We start from the raw sequence: 12843 nt of genomic DNA, 5'->3' as shown, positions 1-12843 counted from the left end.
TTATAGTGATATGCTTGTTTGTCAGGACTCTTATCAACCATTGAAACTCAGTAAACATGATCTGTCTTTTATTAGATCTCAATGTGCCCTCCAGCTGTTTACAAGACTCTGACTGAAGCCTCTTCAGTAATCTGGCATTACATACACACAAACTCACACACACACGCTGTAATGAAAGCAGTGTTTCACAGCTGTGGAGGCCTAATAAACATCACATGGGATATAAATGCTTAGCCAAGCCTTCATCATCATTAAACTGCAGCACAGGGATACAAACTGCAATATTAAGACAGGAGAAATCACATCTGATCTGATTTAAAAATATAAAAGCTTATCAAAATAGCTAAAAGGCACCTAATAATGATTTCTAAACTCATTTAAGTACTGAGACGCAGATATTGTTTTATTTAAACTATAGCTGTTTTAAAGCTCTCACTCAAAGGAAAATGTTTCCTTACCTCAATAGCATAACTAGTTTCATCCAGGTGGGTTTTAACCAAGGCTGTGCTGTGGACAAAAGCGGTCAAGGGTGTTGCCGAGGTAACCAGAACGTATACATTTACGGTGGCATTCAGGCCCTGATTGTCTGAGTGTGTGATTGGCTTCCTCCTGTAGGATACAATCACAACAACTCTGAAGAGAAAATCAGCTTCGCAACATTTTTGGTTGGCCGTTTCCCTCAGATGTGGCATGACTTACTGTTGATGTTCAGCAGTATTTGGGGTTCCCTCTTGTGGAGATGAGGAAAAAGCACAGGCTGAAGGACGTATGGGTAATGTCACTCCTGAGATGAAAAACAGAAGGCAGAAGAGGATACAGTCAGGCACATTGATTTTCTCTGTGAGGAAGACACATCGAAATAAAGGCCAAAACTACTTAATTTCTTTCCACAAAGACCTCCAGACATCTGTCTAGAGATCCCATGATAGAGAATCATTGAGTCTTACCACATTTCTCACATGTACGTTTTGATTCTGTGATAAACTGAACTCTGTTCTTAAATGTAGTGAGCTGCCTTACTGCTAACTGTTGATACAAAACAGCCACATAATCTCAAAAATGACTGGTTTGAATGCACTACACAAACATGAAGAGCACAAGAGACTATGACTATAAATGATTTAAATTGAATTTGATGTTAGCATGGTGCCAAGCTAACAGCATGCTAGTCATTTAAATTCACAGCACACACAAATACTGGGTAAAAAGTCCAGGTTTATTTATAATTAACATTTTCCTTGGTTCATCTGCCCTGTTGGAATGACTTTCAATATCACAATGCATTCCTTTCTCCATGAAAAAGGTGTGCAATTTTGCCTCAGAATTTGGTTAAAACAAGGCAGATGGGAGTGTTTTTATCACCAAAGCTGAATTTATTTGATCAAAAATACAGTAAAAACAGTAATATTATGAAAATCACAACTTAAATATCCATCTTCTAGTTATATTTTTATATAATTTATTCCTGTGATGGCAAAGCTGAAATTTCAGCATCATTCCTTACATTGAAAAAGTATTATTTATCTCTTAGTTTTAGAATAAATTCTGTTTTTAAGAATATATTGAATCCCCAGTTTCCTTTGTGTTTCAAATTATACAATCTATACCAAAGTCCCTTTAAGACAAGTCATTTCACTCGGCGGCCATCTTTGAAACGCCTCTCGGGCATCGATCCTGGGCATCATGCAGCTCCTATCTCTTTGAATGGGGAAACATCAGATTCTCCAAAACTGTTCAATTAAATTTGATATTTGAAATCACCAATGAAATAACAACAACCGACTCATAAATTTAGTTTCTAAACGCTCGAATCATGACAAAAAACTATTTTTTTTCAGGCTGGATCAAGCTAATGCGCATGCGCAGACCTAAATATGTCAAAATATTTTCCAATTTACTGCTTTCCTGATTTACATATTTGTTAAAGTCGTGAATTTTATTTATCCTTTATTAATCCAGGAAGATCCCATTGAGATATCATAATCTTTTCTTCCAGGGAGACCTATGCTGCGTTCTAATTCGCCTACTTATACTACGCCCTAAAAGTATATACTCTTTCTGTGAACAAAAAGTACTTACTTTTGAGTGTGTAGTAAAAGAGTAGACAAGCTTTGGGACATACTAACACGTCATACAATCGCGTCTTTTCTCTCTGTCGCATCCTGTCACCGTAAACTGGCCTGTCAATCATCTTACATCCTCCACATTTCATTTAACGTTAGTTAACTTCCTACCGTATCGGAGAGAAATGCAGCACGTTGATCTGCAGTCGCGGGTCTTTCATGGGAGAACTCTCCTCTTATTAATGCATAATGATGCATTTAAAAGTTAATGGCCATTCGGATCTTTATAAAAGTCCACATTGGTATTTGCAGATGAAAAATAACACGGGTACCCGTGTTACCTAACATTAAATATATATTTTCTATCAGGTTAAACTGATTAGTCACTCAAATCTCTCAGCGTCGATCGCGTATATCCGCCATGTTTTGTAGTTTTTAACACTTTTTACTCGTGTTTGTAGTTCTGAACTGAATCTTCGTTCAATGCGCAATGGGTTGTGGGCAATATTAGCCTCTATAGTGTGCACGGACCCACACTTCGAAAATCTATCGGAAATAGTAGACCATCCGGGGACTTTTGGCATACTCTTTTCAACATACTATGCTTTGGGACGCACTTATTTTAATCTCACATACTATTTAGGATGGATAGTATGGACATTGGAACGCAGGGCTGGTCAAAACCAGCACACAGTTCCATACAAATAACAAAAACAAAACAATCCAACAAATCAAATAGGCCAAATGAATCCATTCCATTTCAAATGAATGTTAGTAATTGGGGTGTGCCTTATTATTATGCTCCTTGTCTTGCATTGTAAATGTGAAAAATGTGCCATTAACTTTTAAAAAATACAGTAAAGGCAATTATAATGTTAAAAATATATATATTTTAAGTCAATTCAAATAATTCATTTTTCTATTTTCTATTTCATAACTGCTCAAATTAACTTCTGCTTCTATACAGATGATAAGAGCACTACTTCACCTCTCAGATTCATGATGAAATAAAAGCAAATCACATACAGTATGCTGAGAATATTCTGCAATTTCTTCTCTTTCCACAGACATGTCCATACGTATACTTGGAGCTGTTCACGTCCTGGGATTCGGACTTACATATTATACTTTTCTTTTGCACTATTAACTCCAACACAAATTTACAGTTTTAGCTTTCAGAAATGTGTGCATATCTGTGCATATTATCCACCCTATATCCGCCCTAAATGTTATTGAAAATTACTAATGTCACATATTTAGCATGTATATTATGCACATTTAGACGCAGACTAGATAAATGCTTTTACAAGTCACAATTACGGTAATTACATGACGTGAACGCAACCCAACTTCGATTTGTAAAACGTGATCGCTGTACCACCTGACCACTGCAAATTAATTTAGGCGTTGATATTGTTGCCATAGAAACGCTCGATAATTATTACGAAATCTGGTGTGAACGCAGCGCTCCACTCCCCAACCCAAATCAAACACACCTGAACAAACTAATCAAGGTCTTCAAGACTAGGATAGAAAGTTAGAAGCAGGTGAGTTTCATCAGGAGTTGTCCAATCCAGACCTCCATGGATCTTTAAAAACACGTTTCTCAGCAGCATGTTTTAGTGCAGTTTTGTGTGCCTCGTTTTCACTCCTGACTCACTCACTCAGTAGGCCTACGTTTTCTAGCAGAGTTCATTGTGAGCTCACAGATCGAGAGGATGACAGCTCAAGTGTACTGCTTGAGTGCTGTTTTTTTGTGCTTGTCTGCATGTTTGAGCACAACAGACGCTGTAGTAGCAGGTGAGAAGATCTTTTAACTTGATTTCACAGCCCGAAGAAATGCGTAATGCGTCCTTACAAAATGACTTTTAAACGCTTATAGTAGTCTAAACTTGCTTACAATAGTACATTTTTATGAACGACCTATTAACTCTCCATGTCTTCAGCCTTGTGCTCCTATTACACCCACAACCAGGGGTTGTGAGTAACTGCTCTTTGTTTGAAACTGAGTTTAGTCATCACCTTTTTATATAATGTATAATTTATTTTTAAACAATGCAGATTTTCAAAGCAGCTCTACAGTGATAACCGGAACATAACTTTGATTGTACAACAGCTCTAGAAGATAATGGTCCAGTGTTGGAGAAATACTTGGCTAGAAGCAGATTAAGTTTGAGACCTATAGCAAAACCCCTGCCTGTTGAAACCATTACAGCACTCCCTGGTCTCCCCTTACTATCCTCTTGAATTGAAGCGTCTAGTCAGTGTCTGCCGACACTGAAGGTCATGCTGTCCTGTAAAGAATGTACTTCTGATAGAGCCTGCTCTGGAGGAAGGAAATGACAAGTAAAGCATTGAACTAAACATGAAACTTTAAAGTACGAAGGATGAATTAGTATCTTGTAAAATCTACTCTGATCATCTTGGACTTTTTTTTTTTTTTAATCGTGGGTGACATCTCTGCATTCAGTCATGTGTTTCTGTCATGTCTAACAGCAAATCCAGAAGAGTGTCCATGCAAAGCCTGTGGAGCGGAAAAGAGTGGTGAGTTGTGCGTGTGATTCTGACTGACCGAACAATGAGAAATGCTGCAGCAATGCATGTGGACCTCCGTGTATACCTCCATATACAAGTATTTGTACTGTATGTTATGTAGTATTTGAGTCAGCAGCTTTTTTTTATATATATATAATATAATTTTTCCATGACAAAAGTACCTGAATTCAGCCCATAACACTTTCAAGCACAGGATGGCTTTACAAAATTAATAAAGGGAGTTGCTCAAAATACTGTAAGACTTGCTATTCATGCCTCTGTGTTATTATCTGATTATCTGTATCCATACAGTGAAGCCTGCCGCCGAGCCACCCAAGCCTCCAGTGAAGCCTGCCGCCGAGCCACCCAAGCCTCCAGTGAAGCCTGCCGCCGAGCCGCCCAAGCCTCCTGTGAAGCCTCCAGTGAAGCCTGCCGCCGAGCCGCCCAAGCCTCCAGTGAAGCCTGCTGCCGAGCCGCCCAAGCCTCCAGTGAAGCCTGCCGCCGAGCCGCCCAAGCCTCCAGTGAAGCCTGCTGCCGAGCCGCCCAAGCCTCCAGTGAAGCCTGCCGCTGAGCCACCCCAGCCTCCAGTGTGTGGCGGGAGCTGTCCTCAACCTCCCAATCAAGGTGATGGCCACGGCAAACACAAAATAGGTCTAGGAGGCTTCCTAGGACACCTCCTAGGAAAAGTCCTTGGACGTGGACGTGGAAGCGGTCATGGGCACGATGGTATAGGACACATCGGATGTCAGTCGTAGTGTGTTAACAACAAATAAATCATGTTTAGTGAAGTGTCTTTCTGTTTTGTTTTTTTTTTTTTTTTCCTCAACTGGGCTTCTCTGTGAGAAAGACACAGCACATGCATCAACATGAAAGCCAAAGTTACTTAATTTCTTTCCACAAAGATCCCCAGAAACAGAAGGGGCTTGCCTGATATATAAAGGTAGGCTATTCCATAATTTGGGTCCCACAACTGCAAAGGCCAGATCACCTCGTTTAAGTCGAGTTCGTGGTACAAGTAAGCTCTGGTCACATGATCTTGAGGTTCTTGACTGGGAGTGGCGAGAAAGTAAACTGGTCAAGTACTCGGGCCAGATTATTAAGAGCTTTATAAACAAAGTAAGATTTTAAAATTGACTATGATAGAATTGACTAATTGATAGGAAGCCAGTGTAAGGCTGATAAGATGGGAGTAACAGACTCATGCTTGCGCGTCTTAGAAGTCTAGCTGCTGAATTTTGAACCAACTGTAATCGAGAAAGAGATGATTGGGAGACCCCATAATAAAGAGAATTACAGTAGTCTAAACGTGATATAACAACAGCATGGATCAATGTTTGAAAATCACCTTTAGATAAAAATGATTTAACTTTTGAAAGCTGTCGGAGATGGAAAAAACTGGATTTTACCACAGCACTAATCTGTTTATCGAATTTTAGGTTGTGGTCGAAAAGAACACCCAAATTCCTGGCACAAAGGGTTTCATAAGGAGTGAGAGAGCCACAATCAACAACGCTGTTTTCTGTAGGTCCGAACAAGATTATTTCTGTTTTATTTTCATTTAAGTTAAAAAAAATTATTGGAAAGCCAAAGCTTAAGTTCCTTCAGGCAAGCCAGAAGTGGTTTTAGGCTGCTTCGATCATATTTTAATGGGAAATAAAGCTGAGTGTCATCAGCATATAAATGAAAAGACACTCCATACTTATTAAAAATAGAGGCAAGTGGAAGCATATATAAAGTAAACAAAACTGGTCCAAGGATTGATCCTTGAGGAACTCCAGAGTTAAGTGGTATGGCAGAGGAGGAGTACTGACAAATGCAAACATTGAACCATCTATTTGTGAGATAAGAGCGGAACCATTGTAAAACAGTGCCACGAATGCCCACAGCTTTCTCAAGTCGCATAAGTATCTCGTGATCCACTAAATCAAAAGCAGAACTAAGATCTAATAAGACTAAAGCCACAGGTCTTCCAGAATCAGTTTCCATAAAAATGTCACTTGAAACTCTCAACAAAGCAGATTCAGTACCATGTAGTGCTTTAAAACCAGACTGAAATGTTTCCTGTACAGAGTTCATAAACACATTTGCAGTTGAGTTAATACATTTTTTTCAATTATCTTAGAAATAAAAGGCAAATTTGAAATAGGACGAAAATGTGAAAAAACAGCAGAATCAAGATTGGGTTTCTTTAGATATGGTGTCACCACAGCATTTTTAAGATCTTTTGGGAAAGACCCAGTTGACAAGCATTTGTTGATAAACATTAAGAGACCTGGACCAATAGTATCAATAATTTGTGTGAGAAAAAGGGGTGGAATCACATCCTGGGGACAGATAGTAGGTTTTAATTTTCTTAACTATATCTATAAGTGAAGCCAAGTCCATAGCCTCAAACTCAGACCAGGTTGAAGAGCAAACTGGAACATCATGAAATGTTATCACTGAATTTGAGATCTGAGATCTCAAAACTGTAATCTTGTCGACAAAATATTTCCCAAAATTTTCACAGAGAGTTAAAGGCGGCTCTAATATGGCATGTACAGAAGGGTTTAAAACAGAATTAACAATAGAAAACAGACATTGCGGTTTATGACGATTCTTTGCTACAAGTTCTGAATAATATGTACATTTTTGTACCGCTTTCTGAAAAGCGTGATAAGAGTCTCTTAAAATTTCAAATGATATCTGTAATTTGTCTTTTTTCCATTTACGCTCAGCACGTCTGCAAACCTGCCGAAGAGAGCGTGTAGCGTCATTATGCCAGGGCACTGGAGCAGGTTTATGATTTTTTTTGTCTTAATGGAGCAATAGAGTTCAAAATTTCAGCACAAGTAGAGTTAAATAAAGGGAGGTGTGTATCAATGTCTAAAATGTCCAGGATGCTGTCAGTCTCCAGAGAGTTCCGTACATTCAAATAGGCTTCAGAAAAATCCTGACTGGATTGTTGAGTAAAACAGCGAGTTAAGCGTACTGATGTTGAGTTTCTGGAAGTATAACTTGTAAGAGGAAGGGTAAAAACTATGGGCTTGTGGTCAGAAAGAGCAGCATTACTCAAATTTATGCTTGTAATAGAAAAGCCATGAGTTAAAACCAAGTCAAGAGTATGGCCAAGATTATAGCGCCGGAAACCCATTGAGTAAATTCCAGAGACTCGATCAACGTTAAAAAATTCTGCCACGTATGGTTTAGAGGGGCAGCAAACGTGAATGTTAAAGTCACCCAGCAATAGTATTTTCTCATACCTGGAGGCCAAATCCCCCAACAATTCAGCAATTTCACTTAAAAATGAATTGTTTTGTTGAGGAGGACGGTATATCAATGCTATGACAATAGGTTTTGTGCAGAGAAGTTGAACGAGTTGCAATTCGAAGCTGTTGTACACACCACTCGGTAGAGATCTACAGTGCAAATATCTTACAATTTTTGGTTCCCAGAACAGAACATGCATCCTAACTTTCCTGGCTAACCAACAGAGAACGTTCTCTTTACGTAAATAGAACGTTCCCTGTTGGTTTGGAGAACGTTCCCCTAACCTTCCCAGAACGTTCCCCTAACCTCTTTTTACTCCAATATAATTTACTGTTGTAGGCTCGTTGTCGCTCCGCATCCCATATGATATAAGCGTCACGGAAGATCGGATGAATGGACGTCAATACTACAGACCATGTCTTGTTTTGAACTTTTATTTAATCAATAGAAATATATTATAAATAATCCGAGCACATAAACCTTATGGATGATTAAATAAGATTGAATTTATGCATAAATATGTAAGATTTTGTGAATTGTATCACTGACACTGTACCAATAGCAGATTTTACGTTTCTTAAGGGACAAACAATGACTTCAACACAATATGGGGTATTTAAAATATTAATTTTATTCACAGACATTAAAAAATTAATAACAATTATGTGACTTTAACTGGGATAACATTACATTAATTTCTTACCACTGAATAGCGGGTGCTCTCTTTTGGTCGGTTAACAAAAACTTCTCGGTTAACATCATGTTGTCTTCAATTACGTGTCAAATGTCTCTGAAATCACACTATTTACACTTGTACACATATTAATTATAAAAAATAATTGAATAAAGAGATCGATAAACAAATGTTATAGCCAGTCGGTAAAATGAAATGACCGTTAATTTTTAAATTACGCGAGTGCGCGTCTCTCTGTGGAAGACAGAAGCGCGTGATCAGAGGCGCGCAGTAAAAAAGATAACACTTCTGCAATAGTTTGGTTAATGAAATCTAAAAAATAAAAATAACCTGCAGGGAACGTTCTGGGAAGGTTCTCTTTGGGTTGCAAAAAAGAACAAAAAAATAACCTGGACGTTCTGGGAAGGTTCTCTTTAGGTTACAAAAAAGAACAAAAAAATAACCTGAACGTTCTGGGAAGGTTCTCTTTAGGTTGCCAAAAAGAACCAAAAAATAACCTGCAGGGAACGTTCCCAGAAAGGGTGAAAACGATAGCCGCAATCCAGCTGAAAGGCCAGCCTGAGCTGCACTGCGATACCTCCGCGCTTATCGCGTCTTCTTCGGCGTTTACGGCGAGGTAACTCAGCATGAAACGCACGCAGGTGCACCGGGAGTATAGACGAAACAGGTGGAAGACCAGATTGAAGTGTAGAAAGGGCAAGAAGTAGGGCAAGTGTAGAAACCCAACTTCAATTTGTAAAACGTGGGCTGTGTCTGAAAACCTAGGTAGCTGACTTGCTGCCTTATCAAGCAATGACTTGTAAGGCAGTGTTTGTGCATGAAGGCACCTCCATGAAATGGATTTCGGAAAGACTTCTGAGGCATTTAATCTACCGCAACATAGCGCGAGCTTTGGTGAGAACTAAAATATTTCTACAGAAGTAATTTCTCGCTAGAAATGACATCAAAAGTGTTTCCAAAAATGTTCGTCAAAAATGTAGCCTACAATTACTCACAAACTGGCCAGCAAATGCAACTTTTAGACACTATCCTTATTTTTTTAGCTCACCTGTCACAGAATAGAAAGCACAGGATTGTGGGATATTAAAGGCAGCTAAGGATAAATCTATGCTGCCTTGAAAAATCGATCAGATGAAGGTAGGCCTATCTCATGAAACAGGAAGTGAAGCTAACATTGGATTTGGACGTGCCTGATGCCTTCCTCCCTTGAAATGACCACTGCAAATTATTTTAGGCGTTGATATTGTTGCCAAAGAAACGCTCAATCATCTCTTAATTACCATAATTATTACGAAATCTGGTGTGAACGCAACACTCCACTCCCCAACCCAAATCAAACACACCTGAACAAACTAATCAAGGTCTTCAAGACTAGGATAGAAAGTTAGATGCAGGTGAGTTTCATCAGGAGTTGTCCAATCCAGACCTCCATGGATCTTTAAAAACACATTTCTCAGCAGCATGTTTTAGTGCAGTTTTGTGTGCCTCGTTTTCACTCCTGACTCACTCATTCAGGACGTTTTCTAGCACTGAAGAAAGAGTTCATTGTGAGCTCACAGATCAAGAGGATGACAGCTCGAGTGTACTGCTTGAGTGCTGTTTTTTTGTGTTTGTCTGCATGTTTGAGCACAACAGACGCTGGAGTAGGTAAGATTTATTTATAAAGCACAATTAAACACCACTACCGTTGACCAATGTGCTGTACAAAATAAAAATGACAAAGTCACAGATAAATAACTACAAAACATCAAACCAGGACATTGACAGTCCTATAAGACCAAATAAAAATTAACCTAGATTTAAAAATGGACAAAGTAGGGGCAGTTCTAATTTCCATAGGCAAACTGTTCCAGAGTCTTGGAGCAGCTATAGAGAATGCTCAATCTCCCCTAGTCTTGAGCCTAGATCTAGGAGCCACTAAGAGCCTTAAGTTGGTAGACCTAAGCGCTCTTGTAGGTTGATGGACTGTCAACAAATCAGAAAGGTAAGACTGTGCTAACCCATTTAACAACTTGACTAATAAAAGAACTTTAAAATGTATCCTATAATGCACAGGTAGCCAATGAAGTGACTGAAGGACAGGAGTTATATGTTCCTGTTTGCGAACTCCTGTCAGGGCTTTGGTAGCCGCAGCATTCTGAACCATCTGAAAGCGACTAATGGAAGACTGATTAATCCCCAGATAAAATGTCTACATTAGTAGTCTATATTTAGTTACAATAGTATACTTTATGAACAACCTGTTAACTGTCCTTCTATCAGCCTTGCGCTCCTATTACAACCACTACCAGTAGTGGAGTTGTAACTGATTTCCTTGTGTTTGAAACTAATTGAGTTTAGTCAGATCACCTTTAGTGTTTTTTTACAATGCAGATTGTTTCAAAGCAGCTCTACAGTGATGGCAGGAACACAACTTTGATTGTACAGCAGCTATAGAAGAAAATGGTCTAGTGTTGGTGATGAATACTTGACTAGAAGCAGATAAATATATTTAAGTTTGAGAAATATAGCAAAACCCCTGCCTGACAGCTGCTGAAACAAACTATTACAGCACTCCCTGGTCTCCCCTAACTGTCCTCTTGAATTGAAGTGTCTGGTCAGTGTCCGCTGAGACTGAAGGTCATGCCGTCCTGTAAAGAATGTACTTCTGATAGAGCCTGCTTTGGAGGAAGGAAATGAAAAGTAACGTGTTGAACTAAACATGAAACTTTAAAGTACGAAGGATGAATTGGTATCTTGTAAAATCTACTCCGATCATCTTGGACTTTTTTTATTTATTTTTTAAACCATGGGTGACATCTCTGCATTCAGTCATGTGTTTCTCTGTCATGTCTAACAGCAAATCCAGAAGAGTGTCCATGCAAAGCCTGTGGAGCGGAAAAGAGTGGTGAGTTGTGCGTGTGATTCTGACTGACCGAACAATGAGAAATTCCGCAGAAATGCATGTGGACCTCCGTGTATACCTCCATATACAAGTATTTGTACTGTACGTTATGTAGTATTTGAGTCAGCAGCTTTTATATATATATATATTTTCCATGACAAAAGTACCTGAATTCAGCCCATAACACTGTTTCAAGCACAGGATGGCTTTACAAAATTAATAAAGGGAGTTGCTCAAAATACTGTAAGACTTGCTATTCCTGCCTCTGTGTTATTATCTGATTATCTGTATCCATACAGTGAAGCCTGCCGCCGAGCCACCCAAGCCTCCAGTGAAGCCTCCAGTGAAGCCTGCCGCCGAGCCGCCCAAGCCTCCAGTGAAGCCTGCCGCCGAGCCGCCCAAGCCTCCAGTGAAGCCTGCCGCCGAGCCGCCCAAGCCTCCAGTGAAGCCTGCCGCCGAGCCGCCCAAGCCTCCTGTGAAGCCTGCCGCCGAGCCGCCCAAGCCTCCTGTGAAGCCTGCCGCCGAGCCGCCCAAGCCTCCTGTGAAGCCTGCCGCCGAGCCGCCCCAGCCTCCAGTGTGTGGCGGGAGCTGTCCTCAACCTCCCAATCAAGGTGATGGCCACGGCAAACACAAAATAGGTCTAGGAGGCTTCCTAGGACACCTCCTAGGAAAAGTCCTTGGACGTGGACGTGGAAGCGGTCATGGGCACGATGGTATAGGACACATCGGATGTCAGTCGTAGTGTTATCAACAAATAAATCATGTTTGGTGAAGTGTCTTTCTGCCTTTTTTTTTTTTTTTTTTTTTTTTTTTTTGTACCAAAAACTGCTGCTCCATTGTGGTTTTGCCAAAAAAAAAAAAAAAAAATCACAAAATTGAAACCCTTAGGTAAGGGTTTAAATTTGCCTTCTGGTTATACCACTGAAGTGGCAACAAGTGAGCAACATGATTCCCTCTTGTGGAGATGTCACTCCTGAGATAAAAGGCAGAGGATACAGTCAGGCACACTAATTTCCCAGGTGAAAAACAGTACATTTCAATGTACTTAAAGTGGTCTATTTTTGCGCACTAATTTTGTACATTATGTACTAATTCTTTAGTACTTCAGGGCACCTAAGTGTACTTGACTGCGATTTGAGACTCCATGAAATATGAACTTAAATGTGCTTTTAATATACTCAGTATTCTAAACATTTAGATACTAATGGTATATTTGAACCCATAGTGTACTAGTAGTAATCTTAAATACTGAGATGGTACATTTTAAGTTCATATTTCATGGTATCCCAATAGCACAGTTGAGTACACTCAGATGTTCTTAAAATTATCTTAATACTAAATCCTTTAGTACTTATGTACAAAAATTAGTGCTTGAAAATGGAGCACTTAAATTTTTTTTTTTTTTTTTTTTTTTTTTT

At 39.4% G+C, this 12843-nt stretch overlaps 3 protein-coding genes across 3 annotated transcripts in view; 2 read left to right on the top strand and 1 right to left on the bottom strand.

Annotated features, from left to right (window-relative positions):
* Positions 1–12843, bottom strand: part of cped1 (cadherin-like and PC-esterase domain containing 1) — a 111223-nt gene that overhangs the window by 41865 nt on the left and 56515 nt on the right. The window contains exons 5-6 of the mRNA XM_067391733.1: positions 700–784; positions 459–633 (exon numbers count right to left, since the gene is read on the bottom strand). Coding sequence (XP_067247834.1) covers positions 459–633; positions 700–784 — 260 coding nt within the window. The remainder of the gene's footprint in view (positions 1–458; positions 634–699; positions 785–12843) is intronic.
* On the top strand, positions 3120–5524 carry LOC137024321 (uncharacterized). The gene is made up of 3 exons (XM_067391728.1): positions 3120–3863; positions 4560–4607; positions 4911–5524. The coding sequence occupies exons 1-3, from the start codon at positions 3782–3784 to the stop codon at positions 5351–5353; spliced, it is 573 nt and encodes a 190-aa protein (XP_067247829.1). The 5' UTR covers positions 3120–3781; the 3' UTR covers positions 5354–5524.
* Positions 9736–12199, top strand: LOC137024322 (uncharacterized). Its single transcript, XM_067391729.1, has 3 exons — positions 9736–10188; positions 11381–11428; positions 11725–12199. The coding sequence occupies exons 1-3, from the start codon at positions 10110–10112 to the stop codon at positions 12165–12167; spliced, it is 570 nt and encodes a 189-aa protein (XP_067247830.1). The 5' UTR covers positions 9736–10109; the 3' UTR covers positions 12168–12199.

Source organism: Chanodichthys erythropterus, chromosome 8 (genome assembly GCF_024489055.1).
Source record: "Chanodichthys erythropterus isolate Z2021 chromosome 8, ASM2448905v1, whole genome shotgun sequence".
NCBI lineage: Eukaryota > Metazoa > Chordata > Actinopteri > Cypriniformes > Xenocyprididae > Chanodichthys > Chanodichthys erythropterus.
The sequence above is the reverse complement of the archived record's forward strand: the minus strand, read 5'-3'. Positions and strand labels throughout refer to the sequence as shown.